The following is a 25,616-nucleotide window of genomic DNA, read 5'->3' on the forward strand; positions in this document are numbered from 1 at the left end:
TATAATTTTCGATAGCCGTAGCATTTTAAAAAAATTTATTACAGTTTTTGTTGCTTCTTTTGCTTACTTAAGAATGAATATTATAGTGTCTTCTCAAACATTTTGGCTTACCAGCAGAACCCACTTTACGTTTCCATTACACATTCTTATCTTATTATTATACTTTTAACTTTATGGATCTTCATGTAGTTTTTCTCCTTTTAAATCCCTTTATATTTTGTTATTATGTACTCTTCATCCTTTTTATTATCCAGATTTTACATAGATATTTCTCTTTGTAACTACAAATAATCTAGTTCTTATGCCTAAAAATAATGCCCTTCTTTGTTGACATATTCTTAATAAAAGTGATGCATTTGTTCTTTTTATTCAGAATTCTAAGTATATACAAGGGCATGACTTACCAGCATCTTATAAGCACCAATCCTTCACTCATTCATTCAACAAACTTGCCTTGAGCATCACATCAAAGATAAGTAAAACATGGGCCCTGCATGAGGTCGGAACTAGAAGTCAGGTCAGGATGATGACATCTACTTCATACAGTGATCACAACAGAGGGGAGGGAGAACTAGGGGTCAGGAGCAACAGACCCCTCTGAGAAGAGACCAGCACTGATTTAAGAGTTTTAAACCCATGTGGATGAATGTACATTGTATTTTCAGAGGTTGCAAACCTAAATGTCCATAAAAACCAGACAACAAATATCCATGAGTAAAGTGGATCAAATGTATCATTAGGGAATGGTGGGGACTGTTACAACTAAGATCATATGCCTGATCTAAAGGCATTTATATTCAAATATATGTTTAAAACATAGACTCAGCCATGCAAAATGTGGCTGGGCTGTCTATTTGTGGCTCTGGTAAGTCTAAATACACAAAAGGCATAGTGTTTTGAAGAACCACCTAGGCAATAAATGTGTTCAGTGGACCAAGTCAGTTATATACAGTTATATAGAATATTTGGTCCAGAAGTGAGTACCTGGGGTTTCAATCTACATTGAAAAAAATAGATGGGGGACAAAAATGTGAACAAAAAATAGTGGCAAAATCATTTTGATCCATAAAATGGGGGATAGTGTTCCCAGTGAAGTACCAGTCAATTGCTACAAGGTCAGGGATTCTACTGGATTACTGTTAAGCAGACCAAGTGCATGTTTAGTGTTTTAGCACCAGAAGGACAACATAAATAATCTGAAAAACAAACAAAAAACAAACCCAAACAACTTTGGTCTTCCTTTCATGAATTGTACAGTTTAATGGATTTTTAAATTGATATGTAATTAGGGATGGAAGAAGAACCATATTTTCCCCCCAGGACTTCATGGCCACTATACACCTTAATCTGGCCTAAATAAGGCAATAAAATTTAAGATTCCAAGAATAGAGGAGTTAGGTGTTTGGCTGAAGAGCGGACTCAGGGTGACTGGGCATGGGTGTTGGAAGCTAGGCTGAATAACAAAATATGGTCATATTCTGTTTATATGAATATACAGCCCTCTGGCCATTAAGACTTCTTCCTCCCCCCAAAAAATTCTGAATGCCTCTTTATAATTAATATTTGATATCTGTTGTACTAGCTATTAAGAGAGATTCCCAAACTTACAGATTTGTGCTCTGTATTAATTTTTGCACTAGACATGCATTCATTCTCTCTTGCAGGGATTTGTAGACATTGATTCTAATCAGTGCTTAAAGACTACTTTAGAAAGAATTAGGTTGAATGTTTTGAAAGTTATATGAGATAATTGAATAATGTAGATGTGTAAAATGACTTTTAAAAGCTTTCACACAGTTAATAACTTTGCAATTTCTCCGTGGTTTCCATTTTTAAATATTGATATTATGAAAAATAATACATACTCATAGAATTCTTACTGTATTTTTACATACTAGTGAAATAAAGGTATCTTTTTCTCTCACCAAATACCAGACTTTGATCATGTAGGGTTTATAGTAATATGCATTTACTAATATCTTCAAGTTATCTTTTTATTATATATGAGAAAGGTCTTTCAGATGTAGCAGAAATACTCAAATATGTGCTTGGCACATCATAGCATGGCTTACCATGAGCTTTTGAATATCTTGAACCTTTTCTTTAAAAGATTTGAGAACATTTCTTTCCTTGATCCTATTTGGAAGCCATGTTTACAAAGAGTTCTTTAAATACCTGGTGTTTGGTTTCTTCACACAAATCAGCTAGGTCATAGGTGAATCATTGTATGTGAAATGTAAATAAAATTTACAATGGAGTGAAAAAAGATAAACTGTCAGGTTAAATTCTCTTTGATCTTTTTTTGTTCTGTGTTCACTTATGATTAGAGAAACTCTAATTTGTCTCTTCAGCAGTACTAACCATCTTTATGTTCATTTGAAAATGTCCATGGTTTCCAGCATGTTTCAGTGAAGATTTTTATTTTATACGTGTTTTATGTAGCTATGAAAATCAGTAGATGGCAAGTTTCTTAAAATTGGGCAATTCACTTAAATAATTAGAAACAGTAAAAGAAAGAAAATTCCATTATTTTTATCCTCAGTGATTGAAGAAAATTCTGCTGAGAGATCCATGGTATCCAGCTTTTACTATTTGCTGACTAATGCCAGAGTCCTAATCCAGTTCTGGCTATATGTTTTTTACAGTGTTCTTGGTGATAGAATAAGCAGTCTACCTTGTTAAGTCACAACAGTATGTAACGTCTTCCACCAAATATTCATTTGGGTTAGAAACCTTAAATGAAAGCTTGATGAGCTTGATGCTTATATAGGAGGTCATAGTTTGGAGCTGATTTTAAATTGGTTTCCAGCTTCTAGTTCAACTTACTAGAGATAATGTGGAAGGCAACATATAAGATAATGTTGAGGGCTGTGTGAAATGACTAAGACCCCTTTCCTAAAGTTACCTGGTTATTGTTGGATAGTTAGGTTGCTCACGATAAAGATGATTAAAGAATTAGAATTAGTCATGAAGATATCCCAAAGACCTAGCAGATGGTCTGTTGCATCTGGGCCAAATAGCTATTGCAAAGAGTCTATACCAAGCTTTGTCTGTATAATAAGGAAATTATATTATGTATATATATATATAGAGAGAGAGATACTTTTATTTTTTTTAATGTAAACATATCTTTTTTTTTTTTTTTAAGATTTTATTCATTTATTTGACAGAGAGAGAAAGAGACAGTCAGCAAGAGAGGGAACACAAGCACGGGGAGTGGGAGAGGAAGAAGCAGGCTCCCAGCGGAGAAGCCTGATGTGGGGCTCGATCCCATAACGCTGGGATCACGCCCTGAGCCGAAGGCAGACGCTTAACGACTGAGCCACCCAGGCGCCCCAGAGAGAGAGATACTTTTAATGTTGTGTGCATTTAAAAAACTATGGAAATATAAGGATAAATTTAAAAATATTGATTAGTTTCCAGTTATCTTTTGTCATTGTGTAAATATTTTCTTAAAAGACAAGAGTGGGACGCCTGGTTGACCCAGTCAGAAGGGCATCCTTCTCTTGATCTCAGAGTTGTGAGTTCGAGCCTCAGGTTGGGTGTAGAGATTGCTAAAAAAATAAATAAACTTAAAAAAAATGTAAAAAGTAGAATTATTATCATGATAGGACCTTTGGATTTTTTAACGTTGAACTAGTCTTCATTACATACTCACCAGAATGACTAGATGTCTGATAACATCAACATTGGTGAGGATGGGAAACACTACAACCTTCAAAAGTGTTTGTGGGAATATAAAACTTTGGAAGGAGATTTGGCAGTTTCTTCTAAAACTAATCATCTACTAAATACATACTGCTAATACTCCAAGACCAAGCAATTCCAATCCTAGGTTGTTGGGTTTTTTTTTTAAAGATTTTATTTATTTATTTGACAGAGAGAGAGAGACAGCCAGCGAGAGAGGGAACACAAGCAGGAGGAGTGGGAGAGGAAGAGGCAGGCTCCCAGCAGAGGAGCCTGATGCGGGGCTCGATCCCAGAACGCCGGGATCACACCCTGAGCCAAAGGCAGATGGTTAACGACTGAGCCACACAGGTGCCCCCAATCCTAGGTTTTCACCTATGAGAAATGAAAGCATATGTCCACGAAAAGATTGTACAGGAATGTTCCTAGCAGTATCATTCATGGTTGCCTTTAAACTGCAAATAATTTACATGCCCTTCAGAGAAGAATGGATAAAGAAACTATGGTATAGTCATATAATGGGATACTTCTTGTCAATTGAAAGTTACAATCAGGATAAACTACTGAAATATGAAATAACATAGATCTCAAACCTTTATGCTGTGTTAAAAAAAGCCTTATACAAGAGTACATATTGTTTGATTCCATTTTTATGAATGTTTGTGGGTGGGTATGAGCATTGACTGGAAGGGGGCATGAGGGAAACTGGTGGTGCGCTAGGAATAATCTTGATCTTGATAGCAGTTCAAAGTAGACCGATATGTGCATTTGTCAAAACTGATTGCGTTTAAGATTTATGCATTTCACAATAGGTAAATCTTACTTAAAAAAAAAAACCATTACAAACATTGAACTCTAGTCAATGATATATATGCTGAAGGGGTTAGGAATGAAATGTACTAATGTCTGCAGTTACTTTGAGATGCACCAAAAAATAAGATAAATTGATGGATAGATACCTGGTTGGATAGAGAAATGGATGGATACATCTGAGACAAAGCAGATGTAGAAAATGGTAATTATAGAATTTAGGTGGTGGATAATGGGTTTTCCCTAAACAATTCTTTCAAACTTTTCGGTATGTTTGAAAATTTCCATAATAAAATGTTGGGGGAAAAATGAGTGTTCTAAAAAAGACATCCCTTTTTGGAATTTATTCTAATTCAGTCTAAAGATATGGTTACATTAAGTTTTTCCTTTTTTGTCCTTTTTACAAATTAAAATTTTGTCTTATCCAGTAACATCGTCTTAATTGCATTTAGCTTATTACCTTTACAAATCATACTCCTTGGTTGCCACGCGTATAATCCAATGATTAGTTTAATAATATTTATTGGGCACTGTATTCATTTCCTGTTGGTACTATAACAAATTACCACAAACTTTGTAGCTTAAAAACGGCGATGCCAGAAGGCTTCAGTCAGGCTTTCCCTCTCACCCACAGAATGGCCTGGGCTGAGTCATCTCCTGGCCTCGGCTGCAAGTGTGAACAAAGATAGGTGTTGACATTCCAGAGCTCTCTACTTCCCCTTCACCACAACCTTCCAGCGAAAAGATTGCCCGTTATGCGGAATGTCTTCAACAAGAAGAACGAGCCATCCCACGTGAAATATTTTTGGTGATTTCAGTGATATTTCCTTAGAAAATGCAAAAATGGAAGATATCAGAAACTTGAAATTCAGTAGAAGTCTTGCCAAAATAGCACCCAGTCATAGCGGATTTCTAAAAAGAAACCAAAACTATGGCTGTAAAACACTCCCGAAAGAGAAGGCCGATGTGGGGAGTGGGCGCAGGCTCTTCTCACCTAGATGCCCGACCACCCCCTGGAAGCTCAGGGCCAATGTGGCACCCATGAAGATGGCTTCGTCCGACACCGAATCTGACCCGAGGAACTGTGAGGACAGTCTTCCAGCGACAGCCGAGATAAAACGTCCCAGAGACAAGCCGGGAAAACCCCTGTCGTGGAGAGTGGGAGGGGCTGTAGGTCTCTGAAGAACAGAGAACCACCCGTGGAAAGTATATCCTCTGAAGCGCATATTTGGGAAGAGAGGAATTTTCGAACACCCAAAGAGAATCTACTAGAAAATTGGATTCTCCAGACAGTCATGAGGAGGAAGTGAAACAGTTGCTGGGAAGCTTGATGGAATCGTGTAGAGAAAAAGAAACAGGCGAAACAGGGTGCCGGAGCACCACCGGCAGTGAGGAACAACAGATAAAGGCGCTGGTACAATCGGATCCTAGCCTAACCGAGAGCCTTTCCCCGCCCCGGAAGCCGGTCCGCCAATGGCGTCGGCCCGCCCGGCCTTTGGCCGGCAGCACCTGCGCAGTTGCGGTGGAGAGCTCGCTCCTCACACAGTCGCGCTTCCGGGGTCACAGCCTCCCGTAGCGACGCTTCCTTCCTTGCCCTAAGTCTGGACCCTGGACACTGGGGCTCGGCAAGCCCTCGGCCGCCCGAATGAGGCGGCGCCTCCAGGCGAGGCGCTCTCCGAAGCCACCCGTGACAGCCCGAACGAAGGCAACCACGGCCAAGCAGCAGGCCGTCGCCGGCAGACGGCGACACCAGCTTTAGGGTCACGGGGTATTACCACGGGGACTACAGGGTAGCCTGCGCTGCTCCCTCAGCTTTCTGACCTGTTCTGGTTGAGGGGCCAAGTCAGATTTTTGTTCTGTCTTTAAAGTCTTCATCCGGTAACCCTGAGCGATTACAGAGCAGTAACCCCAAATAAATTCTTCTGGAGCCACGTACAACGGAAAGGCAAGTCATTCTACTTTTTGTAAAAGAGAAATTTGTCTCCTTTCCTTTTTAAATTCACAAAAGGAAACAAATCTCGAACCAGGCACAGTTACACATTTCTATTCACAAACAAAACAAAAACCCTGCAAATATTTATTCTCTCACAATGTGGAGGCCAAACATCCAAAATCAGTTTCACTGGGTCAAAATCAGGGTTTCACCTCCCTCTGAGGGCTCTAGGGAAGAATCTGTTATTTCTCTTTTCAGCTTCTGGTAGCTACCAGCATTCCTTGACTTGCGGCCAAATCACTCCTGTCTCTGCCTCCAGTAATTTTGCCTTTTCCTCTCCTGTGTCAAATCTCCATCTGCCTCTCCCTTATAGGTACACTAGGTACTGTTTTAAGAACCTACTCAGATAAGCCAGGATAATCTCCCCATCCCAAACCCTTAATGTAATCACATCTGCAAAGACCCGTTTTCCATGTAAGGTAACATTTATAGGTTCCATGGATTAGGAGTTATCTTTGGGGGCCGTTCTTTCAGCCTGCTACAGGCATTTTTTTATGTGGCAAGTTCTGTGCTAGGGCCTACATAATATTAATTAACATCTAATGGCTTACTGTGTCTCTGGTGCTGTCCTATGTGCTTTACTTTCCTTTAACTAAAGAGATAAAATGACTTAACATGAACTTATTGAACCATACATTTTTTTCTTGCATATGCCAACTATTAAAGCCCCAACATGCTAGTTTTCTGAGAGACGTGCGTTAGGAAATTATATTCTGTTCTAAATAACACTGTCTTATTTGTGTGGAGGATGTTAAAGTTGACAAGATTGTGAATTCCCCTTGGGAAGTGACTTGGCTTATCCATCTTTGTATCCGTATAGTTAGGGGCATAGTAAGGGTTAGTAAATGTTTGTTGAATAGCTAACAGAGCCTTTGCAAACATTATGAAATGTACCCTTTATAAAATCCTTGGAGGTAGATATTGTAATTTCCATTTTAAAGAAAAGATTTAGAAAAGTTGAATTACATTTCTAACACCAGGACTGTGTATACAAACACAACTTTGACAGTCTGAGCATCTGAGACATATTTCCATTATCAGTAACTGATTGATTTTGTGCATGAAACATTAAAATTTAGCAAAATTCTGATGTAGCTAAGTCTATTTTATTATTACACTATGTTATTAATCATGTGCAATATAGTTTTAATTTTTAAATTTTTTGAATGGCCAGTTTCTCGTGGATTAAGTCCATAGTGGTGTTAAGAAATGAAAGGAAATTTTCTAAACGATGCAGAATAGTTTGATACTTTTCTGTTAGCCTTTCCCCAGAACCGCTTCAAGCATATCTAGTCTTTTTTTAAATTTAAATTCAATTAATTAACATATAGTGTATTAGTTTCAGAGGTAGAGTTCAGCATATCTAGTCTTCTTTGTAGCTTCTTTGAACATCTGATTTTTTTAAGTCATTGATATTATGACTCTAAGAAATAATCATACTTTCCTCTTTACTTTGGTTCCTTGAAAGCTTTTCCAAAATCTTAACCCACTGTAGAGGCTTTTCAGGACTGAATCATATGAATCCCTTTAGGGTAAGTATACCCCTGACTCACTATTTTACTGTCCATATTTCTTACCTTTCTTGCCTTAAATATTTCTTTTATAGTTTTGTATCCATTTCTAGTGGAATAAGGCCAGATATAAGTAAACAGATAAAATATATTCAGGTCCCTTACTAATGATGAAATATGTGAATATGTTGTTATATATTCACTATTACATATATGTTATATAGGAAGAATTATTGCACGTGTGTGTTATGTAACAAGAATTATTGCATATATGTTATATGTGATATAGTATGCTATATATTTGTTTTGTTATGCATTGTGTTTATTGTTTTCTTCTTTTTCCTCTTTACAATATTCTTTCCTCAACCTTAAGTCAAGCCACTAATTCAACTAGTGTATCCCTGAGTTTATATCACATTTGCTGACTTGCTTATACTATTGCCCTTTATATTTTCTTTCACCTTAGTATGATGTGACCTTAAATTGCCATTATTTTCCCCCAAATCCCCAAGTTTGCCAAATGGCCTAAGTGTATTGTGTGTCTGATGACTAGGTATTTACCTTTCAGTAAAAGATAACAAAAAGGAATTTGTGGTCTAATTTTATTTTATTTTTTATAAGATTCTGTCATTTGCAAGGTAGAACTCATGATACTCTCAGGACCCATGGAAGCACAAAACTGAGCAATTGATTCCAAGCACATTTACCTGACATCCCTTTCAAACGCCTGGCATTGCTCTTGCCTCTTTATTCCACTAATGACTTTTAAAAACAATAAACTCTCTTCTCAACTCTCAATCTTGTTTTTTCTTCAGGATAGCAGAATGTAATCCTTTATTGGGTACTTGAGCAAAGTGGTTTGTGTGTGTGTGTGTGTAGAGCAGGAATCTTAATATTGTTACTCCATTTTGCTATATGGTTTGGTGCTTATGTAGACAGAACTGTAACTATAATCAACAGCAGAGCATTGAGAAATATGCCAGAGATGTGGCGTTCATTTTGATTTATCGTTTAAAATAACATAAAGCTGAGTACCAGGTATGGGAGTGTTGCTTGTTCTTGCGGGCTGTCAGACATGATGTTGCCTGCAAGGTACCCACTGTCTGAAACAAATGGTGAAATGACCTTCTTCCTTCTCCATGCTTTTGCAACTTTCTGCAAGGGGAAATTGGGTAAATGCTTCCCTCCATGGTTTCTATCAGTCTTACACGCTGGTTTCATCAGCTTTCCACAGCTCTCCCCAGGAAAAAAAAGATGTGGTTTTTCCCTTCATAGGGAATAGACTGATAACTAGTCCAAACGAAGCAATCTGGATTTTAGTGATTATGATATTTCAGGGGCTAGGCTGCTAAAATTATTTCGTTAAGTGCATTTATAACAATCATATTTTTGTTGATTTAATGACAGTATTGGTAAGGGAAAATGTATTTGTTAGGAATTATATTCATAAAGGTATATACATATATGCACACATACATGCACACATATCTACCACATACTCTTTTGAATATAAATTAAATGGTTGATGAACAAGTCTTTTCAATGATGGATAGACTTAAGAGAGAATCCTCTAGATGTATATTTTAGAGGCAAATGGACTTTATATTAGAAATAATTGAATCGGCCTGGTAGCCAGAAAAACTAAGTAAGGTTCAATAGCCTTTCCCTGGAATTTCTAAAGTTCATTCTATTGTATTTATGTAAGTGTCACTTAAGAAGAAAATTTGCAGGACTTTGTTTCTATAGACTTCAGATAGATAAAAATGAACTGAAACCAGCCATCATCCTTCTGCTGAGATTTACAAAATGTAAACTGCATACTTTTCATAAGCGAATTCTTGGTTGATGCCCCTTATTGCCATCTAGAAAAGTGTGGACTGTTTTTTTTTTCTTTTTTTTTTGAAAAAAAAGTGTAATTCTTATTTCTTTTTAAGTAAAAAGTTATCTCTCTGTATAAATCCAGTGTACCCAAACAACTAAACACAACCTGCATCCTCTTTTTCTGTAAATGTTGGGGCAAAGATTGTTTCACCTCTGACATGAACATTAATTATGTAATGATATGGGAGAAAATAAGAATAAAGCAGTGGTAGTTTAGAGCTTCAGAAGTAGGTTTTATGAATTCAGCAGTGATGATACTTAGGCCTCAGAGGGTTCAGAGTTCAATCTAGCTGAGCATTAGTAAAGTCAAATTTATATAATGTCCCTGCCTTCATCAAGCCCATATGATCTTTCTTTTTTATTCTTTGTGAATGAACTATGTGGGTTACGTTTTTACCACTGCTTGCCCTTTTCCAGCTCCCTAATCCAGAACTCCTTCCTCATTCCTTCTGTTTTAGAAACTGACAAGAAGGCTTCACTATACTTTTCTCCCAATTGCAGAATTCGTTTATGTAATCATTACTGAAAATCACCTGTAAAAATTCTTCTACTGGCTTTTGATCAGGGCAGAAATTTTCTAAGTTTAAAGATTAATGACAAAGTCCAGGCTTCCTGAGTATGAATGCTTGAAGCATATTGAAAACATTTGGAATGGAGAATGTTGACTTCCTTTCTTTGTATCTTAGTAGTGCTATCTAATTATAAGCTTTCAAAGATATCAAATTAGGTGCCCTCTTCATTGCATTTTAAAATAAGTAATCTATTTCTTTTCCTTTCACTCAAACCATTCCTCAAACAAAATTTTGAATGATACACTTGTATGTTTAGAATCATTGTTAGCCAAAGTGAAACCATTCTTTTGACTTTTATAAATTGTCTTTACCTACTGTGTTTTATAGTCTTCTGAGAATTTGGCTTATCCAAAAAGAGATTGTGTGCCTTCCCAAGTGAGAAGGAAACCTTTTGTCAGCATCTTGTCTGAGTTAACTCCTTGGCTACGCAGGTCATGGCAGGTCTATGTTGAACATCAGTCTTTGGCTCTATCACAAAACTAGTATTGAAGCACAGGCCAGCTCCCAGAGTACAGAGGTTAAAGAGGCAATTAGTCACTACAAAGCCGACTTGTGGCGTCTTCTGGTAAGGAAGTACTTAACTCTTTCCTGAATGATGCCTGAAATCGCATCTTCTGAGTGCTTTTATATTCCACTAAAATAATTTAGTCTTAAGTCTTAACCATTTTAAATCAAAGGTAAATATAAAGTATATTATGCCTCATGAATTGAGACTTTCTTATCAATACTCATAGCAGTTAGGGTAAATGGGGTAGAGATGGGCAGGGAGATTATTATCAATTATATGTTTAATAGTCCACCTTAATTTCACTTTAGTTATCTGGAAGCCTAACAATCTCTTTGAAATATTTCTAGCTCTACAATTAAGGTTGTTATTTATTATTGGTGGTGGTGGTAGGGCTTGGTTTAGAGCTTTCCAGAATATTGCCTCACTTTTTTTCAGAAAAGGAGTGGCCTCTGATGAATTATAATTCACTAAACTGGACCATAGTTTTATATGTTTTTATATTCTTGAGTTTTTTAAGGGCCTGAGCTTTTGCTTCCACACAACAAATTTTTGTAATATGTAAGATAATAAAACCTTCTCTTCTGTTCTCTATCTAAAATATGCCAGAAAACCATAAAGATAGCACCAGTCTTAACTGTATCAACATTGTGCAGTGCTTGGGTTCCCCCAGAGTTATTGGTCATAAATTGATGGCACCCCAAAAAGCTGAAAGGAGGGAGGAGGATTCTTAACTTTTCCTATTTCAAAGTAATGACATTTTTTTTTCCCCACTGAAGAACAAGTAAACTGCTGAATTAGGAAGTCTTGCCTTTACATTTCCCTCCCCCTTTCTCTTCTAGCATTTCCTTTAGTCCTGAAATAAGTTAACTATTTTCAGTGATATGATTTTTCTGCTCCTAGGTGGAAATATGATTATCAACAATAACAAAAATAAACTGTAGCTGATCTATCAAGGTTGTAAGTGTTACATCCATCATTTTATAATAATGTGGCTTTCTGATTATATCTTTTAATATTTCTAACACGTAGTTTGCACTCAATAAAACATGGTTGAATTAAATAAATAAATAAAACCATAGAATCTTTTTTCTGTCTCTTGCGTGTTTTGAGGAATGCTTAGAAGAAGTGAGCTCAAGTTGTTATATAATGACTTAATGTAGTAGTGGTAAAAGGATGGAACAATGGCTAAAATTAAAAGCAAGACTTTGGGATAAATATATCTGAAATATTAAAGCCAAAGCCAAGTTTATCACAAGTTTGTTAATCTCCCTCCCCCACCCACTTTGGAAGAGCCTTTAACCATCTTGTTTCTTAGTAGCTTAAAGAAGAAGTGCATTTTTTAAATAGTGCAGGCTTCATTCTATCTGAAATACATTTTTAAAGTACTGTAAGAAATAAATTAGAACATGTTTTACTATATAAACAAAGAAACAAAATATTTCTGTAAGAGCTAGTTTGTAATGGTCTTTCCTAAATATATTAGAAAATATTATTGTTGCTGTATAACTCCTTTTTTCACTGCTAACTCCTACTTACTCACCAGTTGGGAAACCCACCTGATGTTAGAGACACTTAGGGAAAGAGTGGTCCAGAATGAATCAACAATGGCAATATCTGCTCTCCCTCCCTCAAAGATGTAACACCTCTGTTGGCAAAGGTGCAAACCCATGGAACTTAAGTTTCAATAACATTTCCATTTAGAGGCCACTTACTAAAGTCTCACTAAAAAAATAACTACTATTCTCATTTTGTAACCTTTCACTACCTCTGTGTGACAAAATGGGCATCAGTTCTCCACTGTTTTAAGTAGCAAATGCCTAAATTAATCTTAGATTCACTAATCAGATATTGGCTTTCCAGAGAATAACATTTGGTAACTGAGAACTTAATGAGTGTCCCAAGATAACTGTTGTTAACTGGTGGAGCTGGTGACATTTTGCATGTCACTGCTAGTCTTTGCCCCTGTGGTATATTAAGAACGTGCTTTGAGCAAATGCTTTAGCATTTTCATTGCAAGTCAACCTTTAAAAAAAAAATCTCTCTTGCAGTGAACATCTCTTCTATGAGAATATTTTTGGAAGTTTATGTGAAAAATTGACTTGTGTATATGTTTGGTACTGTGTTGTTAATGGGATAGAGTAGAAGAACATTTACAAGAAAATGTACCATAAAATACAAAGGGCATTGAACATATCATTTTGATGCCTGTGTCTTTTCATTTGTCATTATGTGTAGTTGTGTAGCAATAACTACTACATATTATTTTTGTGAGGTTAAGGTGTCATATTACTAGAAAAAGTAACTATAAATAGAATGCTTATAGATGAGATTATAGTCATATGTAATAAGGGGGAATGTACTGTTATTAATAGATTATTGAACTGATTCATCTTGTACATGTTTACCTGTAAATATGTCTTTTTTTGTATAAATAAAATCTTTTATGTAGGGCATTTTCTGAAAGCAGGATATACCTGTAAATCATGCCAATTCACTTGCTACACTGGGATCGGATTATTCTTCAGTAAAACTCAATTTGAGGATTTAGAAAAATCAATCAAATATCATTATTCTTTCTATATGATGCCAAATTGTGTTTTGGTGACCTCTGCTATCATTTAAATGACCTGAAGTCAGGATGAGCCTTCGTAGCACAGAATTGTACTAAGTTTGCTCCCTTGTTGCTCTCTTTAGATCTTGTAAATCCTTTTTATTCCTTTTTCATTTGTATGTGTCTGTGAGTTGCAGCTTCTTATGCTTTTACCCGTTTATAAGCTATATAGCATAGGGTGGCTTGTTGTTTTGTTTAGTTTCGAGAAATGATGAAAATGAAGTTCTATTCCTTAAACCCCCCAGTAGATCACTTTTACAGTGTGTTTGCATTTCAGGAGTTTTAAGGTTTTATCTACATGTTTATTCAATCTTAAAGATATCCATCTCCCGGTTGTACTGATTTGCCAGTTACTTTACAGCCCTTTCCATACTTTTTATTTTAAATCTGTGGGGTTGTTTTTGTCTTGTTGCATTTTTTCCTCTGCTTGAAGATGTATCTATTATTCAAATATAAAAGTGACTTAGGAAAGAACATCCTAAAGTTTATTTAGAAATTCACCAAGCCCATACTAATGCATCTCTAATGGGCACATTTCTTTCCACACCTCTAAGGTGATTGAGCCTGTCCTTTAAAGTGAGATTTGCAAACCAGTGTCTGGCAGCTCCAATTAGCTTCTTTTGGGTTTGAAGCACATCACAAACAGTAACAAGGTCTCCCAGGACACTCCTCTTGCAAGCAATGTAGTCATATTTCCTCATTAGTTCTTTTCAATTGTCACTAATGCCATGTTCCAGCTTTTGAGTAGGAGACAAAAAACATAAAAATTTGGTATGTATGTAGAATGGGCCATTGTTTTCCATAATTCAAGGCTCTTTTGAATTCCTTTGATAGTTTTGAAGCTTACACAGCTTAATTCATTAACCTTTACCCTTCACATAAATCAGGTGATTAGGAATCTATTGCTAAGGAGACAGATTTTCCCTCCACTGAAACTAAATAAATGCCTTCTCAGAAAAAATTCCTATATAGCTGACAAAAGTAACCTTTTTGTTGCTTTTCAGATTTCATCAGATATTTCAGGTGCATTTTAGAATATTATTAAAAGCAAGTGAACATTAACATTGCGTTATTATAAATAATAATTCTGGATGCTTTGGATACTTTGGAGCAGATGTTCTTATGCTTTTTGGAGTTCTAGAAGAGTTTATATGTATATATGTATGTATACCTCCGCGCATGTGCGCGCGCACACACACACACACACACACACACACACTCAACAACTGTTACGAATTTACAATGGTTGCAGTTTTAAAAATTTTCTTCAGGGGCACCTGAGTGGCTTAGTCGGTTAAGTGTCTGATTATTGATTTCGGCCCAGGCCGTGATCTCAGGGTTGTGAGATGGAGCCTGCCTCAAGCTCTGTGCTGAGCATGGAGCCTGCTTAAGATTTTCTCTCTCCCTCTCCCTGTGCCTCTCCCCCATCCCTCTCTAAAAGATAGATAGATAGATAGATAGATAGATAGATAGATAGATAGATAAAATTCTCTCCCTCTGTAGCACCCTCCCCTCGCCCCATGCTCTCTTTCTCCCAGCAACAACAAAGTTTTTTTTCTTCTGAACCCTGCCAAAGAATAAAAGAAGAAAATAATTTGAGGGTAGGCAATTCAGAATAAACTAAAATATATTGAATCTAGGACATTTGATTTGGAGAAACTCTTCATATAGGCCCTCATGTTATTGAGAATGAGAATATGGGGTTTCAAAGGAAAGGTGGTTCTATGGTTTCATGAAGGTGAGAATAGAGTAGATTTCTCCAGATTTTTTTATTCCTTCTTGTTAAGGTACATCTCACTTTATTTCTCAGAATTTGGGAAAATTTAGTAGGCTTGTGTTTGATGTTCATGGGCTAGTCTAAGAATATTTGATTTTCTGCAGTTTTCCACTATGCCATTTTCCCATTATTAATTTCTCCTTAATAATCTTATAGATTGTCACTTTCCCTAAGGATATAATTTTTTACCCAAGTTTTAGAATCTTTATGTTATCATGCATGAAATGAGAAATCTTTGAATGTACTGACCTATAGAAGATGTCAGTCATATAATATTCTGAAGTTTGTCCTTAGGGATAGTGGGAACAGGGGGTGAGGTGAAGAATGGGAAAAATTTGAATTCTAGATTCTGAGTTTAGGGACTCATGGCTTGTCCCTAGGGACAAACCTATAAAATATCATTGAGAATAATGGATATTCTCCTATGCATTATCTGTGAATAGGAGAGGGGATAGAGAAACAAAGGTTTAAATGTGGTCTCTGATTCCCTCACTGTCCTCCTTTTCTTTCTTTCTTCTTTTTTATTATTTTTTAAAGTAGGCTCCATACCCAATGTGGAGCCTGATATGGGCCTCAAACTCACACCTGTGAGATCAAGACTTGAGCCAAGATCAAGAGTCAGACACTTAACTGACTGAGCCACCCAGGCACCCCTTTTATTCTCCTTCTTAAAGATTATATCACTTTACAAACATTTCTCTATTTTATTGATACCATTTAAAAAATATCCTTTAAACAGCTTACATAAGTATCTATAGTCAAAAAGTGTCAATAATTACTAAGCTTTACCACCTTGTTTGTTGCCTGCATACCTACTATACAGTGAACTGGGAAATGCTCTGATGTTAACACACTAAAGGTCATGACTAGAGCCAAGACTCTTTTAAAACAGAGAAGGATTATTTAGAGTTAAATGCAGTCCACAGACCAGAGTTATGTTCATGTACTTCCTGTAAATACGTACCATAATGGACTCTAAAAGTTTCAGGAGGAAAATATAGTCACCATGCAAGCCTCTTGTCAAGACGTGCTGTCACTGCAGGCTGCCTGGGAGAGAAGACCTGGACTAACCACCAGGTTTCAGGCACTAGCCAATTGATGTGGGGTTCCATTTCCATCAATTTGCAGTAACAGGACGATATAAACCATTTCCCCTTTCACCTCTCAAAACAATAGCTATTTTAGCTATTTATTTGAACCACTCAAGTTTGTGTAATATTATTGTGTTGAGAGTTTCAGTCCAGACAGAACTTGGGGTTTCTCTCCTCAAATATCACCTCTGGGAATGATGTGATATTTACATTAAAGAAATTAAGTTTTGTTACAAATCTTCTGAAGAATGTGTTTTTCTCCAGGAATTTTTATTCGAGGAGTTCTTCCATGTTGTGCGTGACTTCTGGCACACTGGCTGTGATTATAGGGTAATTAAAACTATTTGGAAAACCTTATGCAACTAAACTTTTAAAAACAGCAAAAATCCTAGGTGATCCTTTTTAAAAGCAAAGTGTTTTTCTCTTACATTTCCTTTCTCTTTTTCTGTCTAAAAGATATTTACTGCTTATTTCTTAATCATGTGTTATTTCTTGGCTATTGCCTCTTGAATAAGCTAAATTTGCTTACAATATCTATTCATAAAAACTTCCCTCTGACACATGGGGGAAACCTGACGCTCGTGGCCTTTCATCACTTTTTAGAGAGTTTTCATCCAGTGATTGATTATCTTATTTTATATGAATACTGGTTCTTGTTGGCTACGAAATAGCATTTGATCTGGCTTATGCAGTGAAATCAATTTGTGTTATTTGCTCTTTGTAGTGGGCTCTGTGTGTCTTTAATGTTCTTACGTGCTTGTAGTGTATCTTACATAGAATCAAGCAGCAGGAATGCAGATAGGATATTGCATTTGTTTAGAGTTTCTTCACAATCAGATGTAAAATCAGGCATTTTGGACTATTTCGAAAGAGCATGAGAACAAAATAAATGACATAAACATTATTTCTGTACTAATTTATTTCATTTTGTGGTAGTCGTACAAGTCGTACAAGTCCTACCTTTTGGTAGGTGATAGAGGAGGACTGAAATATGTATCTTTGATATGACAGAAAGTAGTCAGACTTTTTTTTTTTTTAATTTAGGATTTTGTAATCGTCTAGGATCTTTATTTTTATCCTTAGCATGTGAAAATTCATTTTTAAAGTTGTAAATAAAACATAGTTGTTGCCTGTAATATCTTATCTGCTTTTGTCCTTCCTTTTTTTATGAGTTTATTCAAATATTACGTTAAAGCCAAATGACATGGAATTAGGTTTAAAATTTTCCTTCATAATAAGCTGTATCAATGGTAATTGCATTGTATTGGTGATTTAAGTTTTCTGTTGTAGCCATGGAAGAACTACTCCGTTTTTGGTCATAAATCCTTTTTTAAAAAAATAGCCCAAAAAAATGTTTATTCAATTATTCCAAAGAACTTTGCAATGTCTATCATTCCATTAAAACAATATTCTATAAAAATATTTTAAAGGAAAAATATGTCTTCTTTATAACTAATTTAACCTTCGGTAATGAATTATGTGAAGTAAAATTGTATAAAATTTTGTGACATTTTATGAAGATTCCTACAAATAAGCCAGACAGCAAATAAAATATCTGCGAGACAGAGATGGATATTCAGTAATTTTTTGATGGATTATACACACAGGTATCAAATTACTTGATCCTTACTTCCTAGAAAAGGTTAATGACTCTTTTTGCTTTTACCCTTTTACTTAACTGTTATTTATAAAGATTAAAACAGCGACTACATTGAAGGATGCATATTCCTACGTGTCAGTATGACTGTACAGGTTTTTCTGATATTATAGGAGTCTGAGCCACAAAATGGATGGCGTTGTTAATCATTATTTTTAAAGTTCATTCAATTCTGTACTACATGTTCTGCTATGGCTATTAAATCTGAGTGCACCATTCAGAAACCTTTTAACTTAAATGAAACCAGAAAAGACTTTAAATCTTACATATCTATATCTATGTTACATATCTATGCAACAGTTCATTTAAAATAAGAATTAAAAATTTTAAAGTCAAAGATAATTAAGTTCTTAGATGTGCAGTTTTTTTCTTTCATCTATAATCAGTGTTAGATTTTTAAATATTTCTGGTTTATATTGAATAAAATACACAAAAATGTCTATTTTAGCATTATCAAACTCCATCATTAACAACTGAACCATGAATAATATTCCTGTCCGCCTATAATGACCATCCATCTATATTCTAGTTTGATTACTATTGTTTTTATATTATTTTTCTATGTAAATGACTTGTTCATTATATGGCCTATATTTACTGGTCTATTACTAAAAGTGACATTACTCTTTAGAAATACCTTTTTTCATCACTTGGGTTTTAAAATATACACTAGTCATAAATATACTTAATTAAAGTCATTTAGGTATTAGAGCACTTGAGTTTAAAGCAGGGAATATAACATTTTTTCCTGAAACACCTTGAAAGAAGTTTGCTGAAAGAAGAGAGCTGTGGCATTCATCAAATGCTGACCTCTTCCTGTTACAGTCATGGCCAAACTCTTGCTAATTTAACTTGAAATGCATTAGTGTAATTCACCACTTTTTTGTGTGTGTTTTAGGTGTGTGGAGGTCATTGCAAAGGAAGGACAAAACCTGAAAGAGCTGTATTTGGTGTCCTGTAAAATCACAGATTATGGTATGTAAAGAGTCATTGTCGTAATCCTTTTCTAGAATTAAAAAGTTACAAAATCTTTGAAAACTTTTTAAAAGAAATCATGAGCTACTGTCTCATAGAGACTATCTTTATTTGTGCTAACTCTGGTCATAACAAAAGAAATTAGGAAATCATGAGACTAGGACCCAGACTTATGTGTATAAGTTTGTCACCACATGCAGTCACACACACTCACATAGGGTTAAAATGTATGGTTAAAAAAGCTATAAAATGAAAATAAATAATGGGACAACTAAATATTTGATACAATAAATATAACTAAAAAAATTATTACTTGAGTTAATTTGCTTAATTTAATGTCATGTCAAATACATTCCCTGCTGACATTCCAAATGGCACACTATTTAATGCTTTACATTTTTTAAAGCATTGAAAACTTCCACGTTTAGATATGTAGGAAGTGAAGGGTATACATTTGTATGCAAGATTTTAAATTATCTTAATTTTCAATATCTCTTTAAAGTGGAGAAAAGCAAGTTGTTTTATAAAACAGATGAAAAGTACGAAATTATCCTGTTGGAGTAATAAAAGAAAAATAACCTAGCCTTTCCTTTTTTATTCAGCTTTATGTGTTTTTTCTTATTAATTTGTGTATTTAATCTAGAGTTTTAACCAGATATTCAGCTTTATAGGAGACTGAATTGGTTTTCTTTTCTCTTTTCTGATTTTTTAATTTGTTTGTTTAAATTTGAGACTTTGCTTTCTACCTTGAGGGAAACTAATAGTTCATTAAGTTTTTTTATTGTTAACTCTGACATATGCTAATAAATGACTCCAATCCTAGGTTGTCATGCTGACCATCTGTCCTGGGTGGGAGAGTTATATTTTATCAGCAACTAAATTCAGCCTTTAGAAAAATTCTACTACAGCTATAATAAAAAATAACATAAAAAATATTTGACTTAAAATAATGCTAATTTCTTTTCAGAGTTTGTTTTTTAGAATAGTAAATGAGTCTTATGTGGATTTATTCATAATGTTTCTAGGTTGGGGTTTTTTTCCTACTTATACCATGTAAAATGAGTGTTTTGATATGTTCTTTTTTTCTCGTAGTTTGTTTTCTGGTTTGGCATATTAGATTGCTACTTAGATACAGTAATTCTAAAACATATACTATCTTCCTGTTTTCTAGCTCTTAGAGAGTTCTCTCTGTCCAACCCAGGGCATATACTCAATACAGGTAGATTTGCTAATTAGCTAATACATTCATTCATTCCAAACTTTTTCCTTAGCATTCAAGCTCCTTTACCGTTAGTTTACTACCTGCCCCTCCACTCTTATTTTATATATTTCTCCCCTTTACCTCTTCAGTGCCAGTGTCAGATTGCTAATTGCCAGAAGAGCTACAGATTAAGTTCCTTAGAATGAACTCTTCAAGGTCCTACAGTGGAAAATGTTGCCAGAATTACGCTTCGTCCCGGCACCTGTTAAGTTAGCAAGTACAAAGAAATGTTCCAGGAGATGTGGAGAAGAGAAAAAGTTTTGAACTTGAGACAGATCTGGGACCAAGTTCAGTCTTTGTCTTTATCTGTTCTTTGGCCTTAGGGAAGTTCCTTCACATCTCTGACGCTCAGTTTCCTCATTTGTAAAATGGGGAATTCATTTCTGATGTCATATTTACATACCCGGCACCAAGTCTAGTGATTAGCATTGGTAAATGTTGCTTTCCTACAGGAGGGGGACAGAAAAGATTTTATACAAAATTCTTCTACCCTCTTTCCTTTCCTTTTGGAAAGAGGTTTTTGTTGTTGTTGCTATTGTGTATTGTTATTGTTTATTGCTATTGTTTCTTGATAATATCATGTTCTGGAGTTTAGAAATTTTAGGATTTTTTTCTCCTAGTGAGGCGAAAATGATGTTAAAACCTTGACAATATGGTTTACCTTTTTTTACTTAGGTTGGTGCATCTCTGCACATTAGGGTCACCTGAGGAGTTTCTAAAGCATACTGATGCCTGAATCTTATTCAAGACTAATTAAATCAGATTTTCTATGAGGTGGGACCCATGCAAAGGTTTAGTAAAACCTGCCTAAATGATGTTAAATCAACTAAGTTGAGAAGAACTGATCCAGTCCATTTGAAAGGGCAAGAAATGGACATTTAGGGGACTTCCTTGCCATGGTGATGAGAAATCTATCACAGTTTTTCTGGTACCTCACTTCAGCTTTAAGCTCTCTGCCTCACCTCATCTCTCTTCTGTCTTTCCTTTGGTTTTAGGTATTCAGAGGGTTCATGGAAAGCCAGTGTTCCATCTATTGATTCTGTTCTTCAAAATGTTGGGGCACAATTGAGGAGGAGGGGTAAAGGTCGATAGTTTATGAGATTGTAGTATAATTGCTATTTCATTATAAAATTTAAAAAAAATCACTGAAAGTTCAGCTCAACTCAGCTCTCTTTCCCTGGTAACATGCCAATAACACATGAATAATTTTTGTCAAAAAAGACAGCAAAAAGGATTATTCATTGTAACCAGAGAAACAGCATGTTATTGAAGGTAACTCCTCTGCTGGGGGAGGCTGGCTGTGATCCCTTGCCCTGTGTTAATTATAAATTTTAAGATGGAAAAACAGATGCATGTTTTCTTCTTTAACTGGATAAGTAGAGAGATATTCTGTAGAACTTTTAGATTTTTGAGGCTACTTAAAAATTGTAAAATTTGATACACACCCGATACTGGGGGAGTTTCATCCTTTAAGAGACTATTCCATAATTCAGCTTCCTATTGCTTTACTCATATTCGATCTATTTAGTTTCATCCTCACCTCCTCCCTCAGTGGTGCTGTGTTTGTACATGCTTTCATTATTGTATAAGGAGATTTTTGAAGTTTTTTGCACAATGCATTGATTCAGAAACAGCAGCTCGCCCGCCGTATCATTTGTAATTTTTGTCAAGATTCTTACAGATGTTGAATGTGGTTTATAGTACTTAGCAACACCTGGCCAGGCTGTTATGACGTTATGTTCATTTTAATTGATATATGATATAGTTGTCATGAAGAAAACTATCATTCTAATAGGCTTCTTATTCCCCAAATTGAACATAGATCTTTATGGTAAAGGATGGCAATTATAAACAAATCAATAATTCAGGCACAGCTAAATGGAAAATACAGTCTTGGGAAATTGCTCCCTGAAGAGAAATCTAATATTGTCACTCTTCTATCACTGAACAAATATATGTTGTATAGGCAGTCTTGTGGGGGAAACCTCAAATTTAGGAGTCAGAGAGTTAGGTTAGAATCCAGCTTTGCCTCTTCTTTTCTTTGTGACCTTGAGCCACTTACTTAACCTCCTAGTTTTGCCATCTGTTAAGCACATAATAAAATGTACCATAAAAGGTAGTGAATAGGAATTTAAAACATCAGCGTCATGCCTCGTGGCATAGTGGGTACTTATTAATTGGGAGTTCTTAGAATAATAGAATCATCTCTTTCTCTGAAGAAGAATCAGCTCTCCTCCCCCATCCTCCTCCTCCTTCCCCTCCAAGTGTGGCTTTCCTGTCTGTGGGAATCATGATTTGGAAGTTTGGCCTGTATTAGTTTGTGCTTGTCTTGTTGACTTCCATACCTAAGCTATCTAACCCAGATTCTTATTAGTAGGGAATAAACGGAAAGATGCAGCAGAAAGTTTAAAATCTTTCATTTGCCTCCCTATGTTAGGTTTCTTCCTCATCTCTTCTTCCTTTTTGTTTGGATAATTTTCTCTTGGCTCCCCTTATGCTTTCTTTTGTTCCTAGTATTATCAGCTAATCGTTTTCAACCTACCTTTCCACTTGCCTTCAAACACTTTTCCGTTGAAAGTTCTCTTCTGGAAAATTGTATCCTTAGGATTGAAAGGAAGACAAGGAGTAGAAAGTAACGTGTACCCCTCAAGCCTGTCTGTCTTGGGCTGCATGGCACAGAACAGAAGGTGTAATGAATAGGATGGGTGAATAAAGCGCTTGCCTCCCCTGGTGTCTCCAGAGTGAGTTTTACCAGTGTGACCCTGTGTCGGGGAGCAGTTGTAAAAAGGACCCAGGTTTCTTTTTCTGGGTTGTTATCACATTTCCTTTGACTTCAGCACTCCTGAGGCCCCTAGAAATATACTCTAGAGGATATCTTTTGATTTCCCTCTCAAGTTGTCAAATAAACTTTAATTAAAAAGGACTGTAAACACTTAACTACTGACATTGATATTTGGGGCCTACAAGGTCACTGACAACCCACAGACTCACTCTGCACCACTCCGTGGGCTCCTCTGTCACTCCCGCAGGCCCTGGGGCTACTATTCCAGGGCAGTCTTTGGTTGCCCCTTGCTCTGCTTGCCATTGGTCTGCTGTCTGATTTGGGACCTCAAGGCTTGTCGTAAAACTTTTGGATTGCTCTGAGCAAATGGTCTCCCAAGTCAAGGAGGTCACTCTTCCCATCATTTGGGATGTCATTTCAGTTGGTCTGCCATACAGCAGACATGATACATACTCATTCTGTCAGCAGATTGATTCAGCACCTACCCTGGGCTGGGGTCTGTTCTAGATGCAAGACATATATCGTTTCTATATTCCTGCAGCTTTCATTCTGATGGGATTGAGAGGATGGGGCTAACCTGCTCATTTAAAAAAAAAAAAAAAAAAAAGGTAATTCATCTCCTTCTTCCAGACAGAAGAATGGCAAGGAGTGGCCTGCTGACATTAATCTTTGCTTTGGTGTAACCCACGCCTCACCTCAGCCTTGTTGACCTTCTAATGTTATTGAAAGATTTATAGGTCGTACATTCCCTATCTCTTCTTGGGCTACCAGATCTCTTAACCCAACTTGGGATCCTGGATGCATTATCAAAATAAGAAGGCACGCTGAAGAAACAAAAAGAAACCCTAACAAGCATTCTGGTACGTTTGTATCAAGAGTGCTTCATCTTTTCTTATCAAACCAACACTGATAAGTTATTCAAGAAAAAGGCTCATACCGAAAATATATTTTGCTCTTTTTTTATATTACTTTATTTTTCATGTTATTAGGTATGCATTACATACAATGATGTTGCATTTAAAATTAATTTCCTGGTTTTTCCTTTTACATTTTGTTTCATTTTCAAATTGTATTTCAAACTGTTCCAAGATTGCTGGGTGAAATTCAGCTCCTTTTGTCAGCAGGAATAACTCTAATAGTTGTAAAGTGACAGAGAAGAACTTTAGAAAACACATTTGCAAGTCAAAAAGAATGTCTTATTGTTTACTGTTGATTATTCATGCTTTCTTTCCATTCTATCATTTAAATATAGATAGCTTTTATTGTTTCTAACAAAATAGTAGTAAATTGCTAAATCTTCTCTTGTTGCAAATTTCCCTTGTTTATATGTCCATCTTCAAAGTTATTTCTTTTCACTTCTAATTCTCTATTTTTATTCTTGGAGTTCCTTACTACTAGATTGATATGCCTGCTGTTGTACTTAGCAAATATTATATTCCTTTTTTTTTTCTTCTCAGTAATGGTCATAATTTCTCACCAAAAATCTGGTATTTAATTGTAAGTTTTCTAAATGCTTTTCTTTGCTTAACAGCAAAGAAATTGTTGACATTCTTCCTTAGTTCCTAGGTCATCCTAAGACTACAGCTACATAATCTTGAAATCAAAGGCTGAACAGTAATAATGCTTATCACTGTGGCATGCCATAATAGACCACAGAATCTCAAATCTTTTGAGAAGGACTTTTAAAGACATTTCTTCAAGAAAATACTCCCATAACCAATTCATAGACCAACTCTACCTTTATATATAATGGAGTTTTGTTTTGTTTTAATTAAGAAACTTTTAACCTACATTTAAAAGACAAATGGACTAATTTTATTTGATTACCCCCCAACTGTCTTATACCTCCAAATGCATATATGTTGTTGCTCTAAATTTATTAATTTTTTATAAACAAACAACTAAATTTCTATATTTAACTGAATTATTAAGTGAAATATTAACTTTCCAACTTTTCTTGATTACTTTTAGCATTTCTAAAATGTACTGTTTAATTTTAATTTTAATTAACTGTTTTTAACATTAATCTTGTAAAAGAAATTTGTCCCAAGTCACATAGTCATTTTTCAGGGTTTTCATCTTTAACCCTCCTTGCTTTGTGTCTTTGAGTATGCAGACTAAGCACTTGTTTTCCTTGTACTATGCTGTATTATAAGTAGAGTCATTATTGATTATTATCAGTGATAAATAGATCTAACGGGGACTGCAGTGAACACAAGATAATTGCAATAATCCTAGATTCTACGTGAGAAACAATATCCTAATGTTAAAACTTGAAAATGGATGTCTGGAGTAGTTAGTGAGTTCTCTATTACAAGAATTGTTCAAGCTGAGGGGCACCTGGCTGGCTCAGTTGGTGGAGCATGCTACTTTTGATCTCGGGGTCATGAATTCGAGCCCCACGTTGGGTGTAGAGATTACTTTTTAAAATTTTTAAAGAAGAATGATTCAAGCTGAGATCATCTTTTTCGGAGAATGTGGAAAGATGGAAGCTTTGAGT

General features: G+C 35.6%; 1 protein-coding gene across 1 annotated transcript in view; it reads left to right on the plus strand.

The window, feature by feature from the left end:
• Nucleotides 1-25,616, plus strand: part of FBXL17 (F-box and leucine rich repeat protein 17) — a 487,356-nt gene that overhangs the window by 307,520 nt on the left and 154,220 nt on the right. The window contains exon 7 of the mRNA XM_008704919.2: nucleotides 18,997-19,073. Within this exon, the coding sequence (XP_008703141.2) occupies nucleotides 18,997-19,073 (77 nt within the window). The remainder of the gene's footprint in view (nucleotides 1-18,996; nucleotides 19,074-25,616) is intronic.

This window comes from Ursus maritimus, unplaced genomic scaffold, assembly GCF_017311325.1.
Source record: "Ursus maritimus isolate PB19 unplaced genomic scaffold, ASM1731132v1 scaffold_5, whole genome shotgun sequence".
Taxonomy (NCBI): Eukaryota; Metazoa; Chordata; class Mammalia; order Carnivora; family Ursidae; genus Ursus; species Ursus maritimus.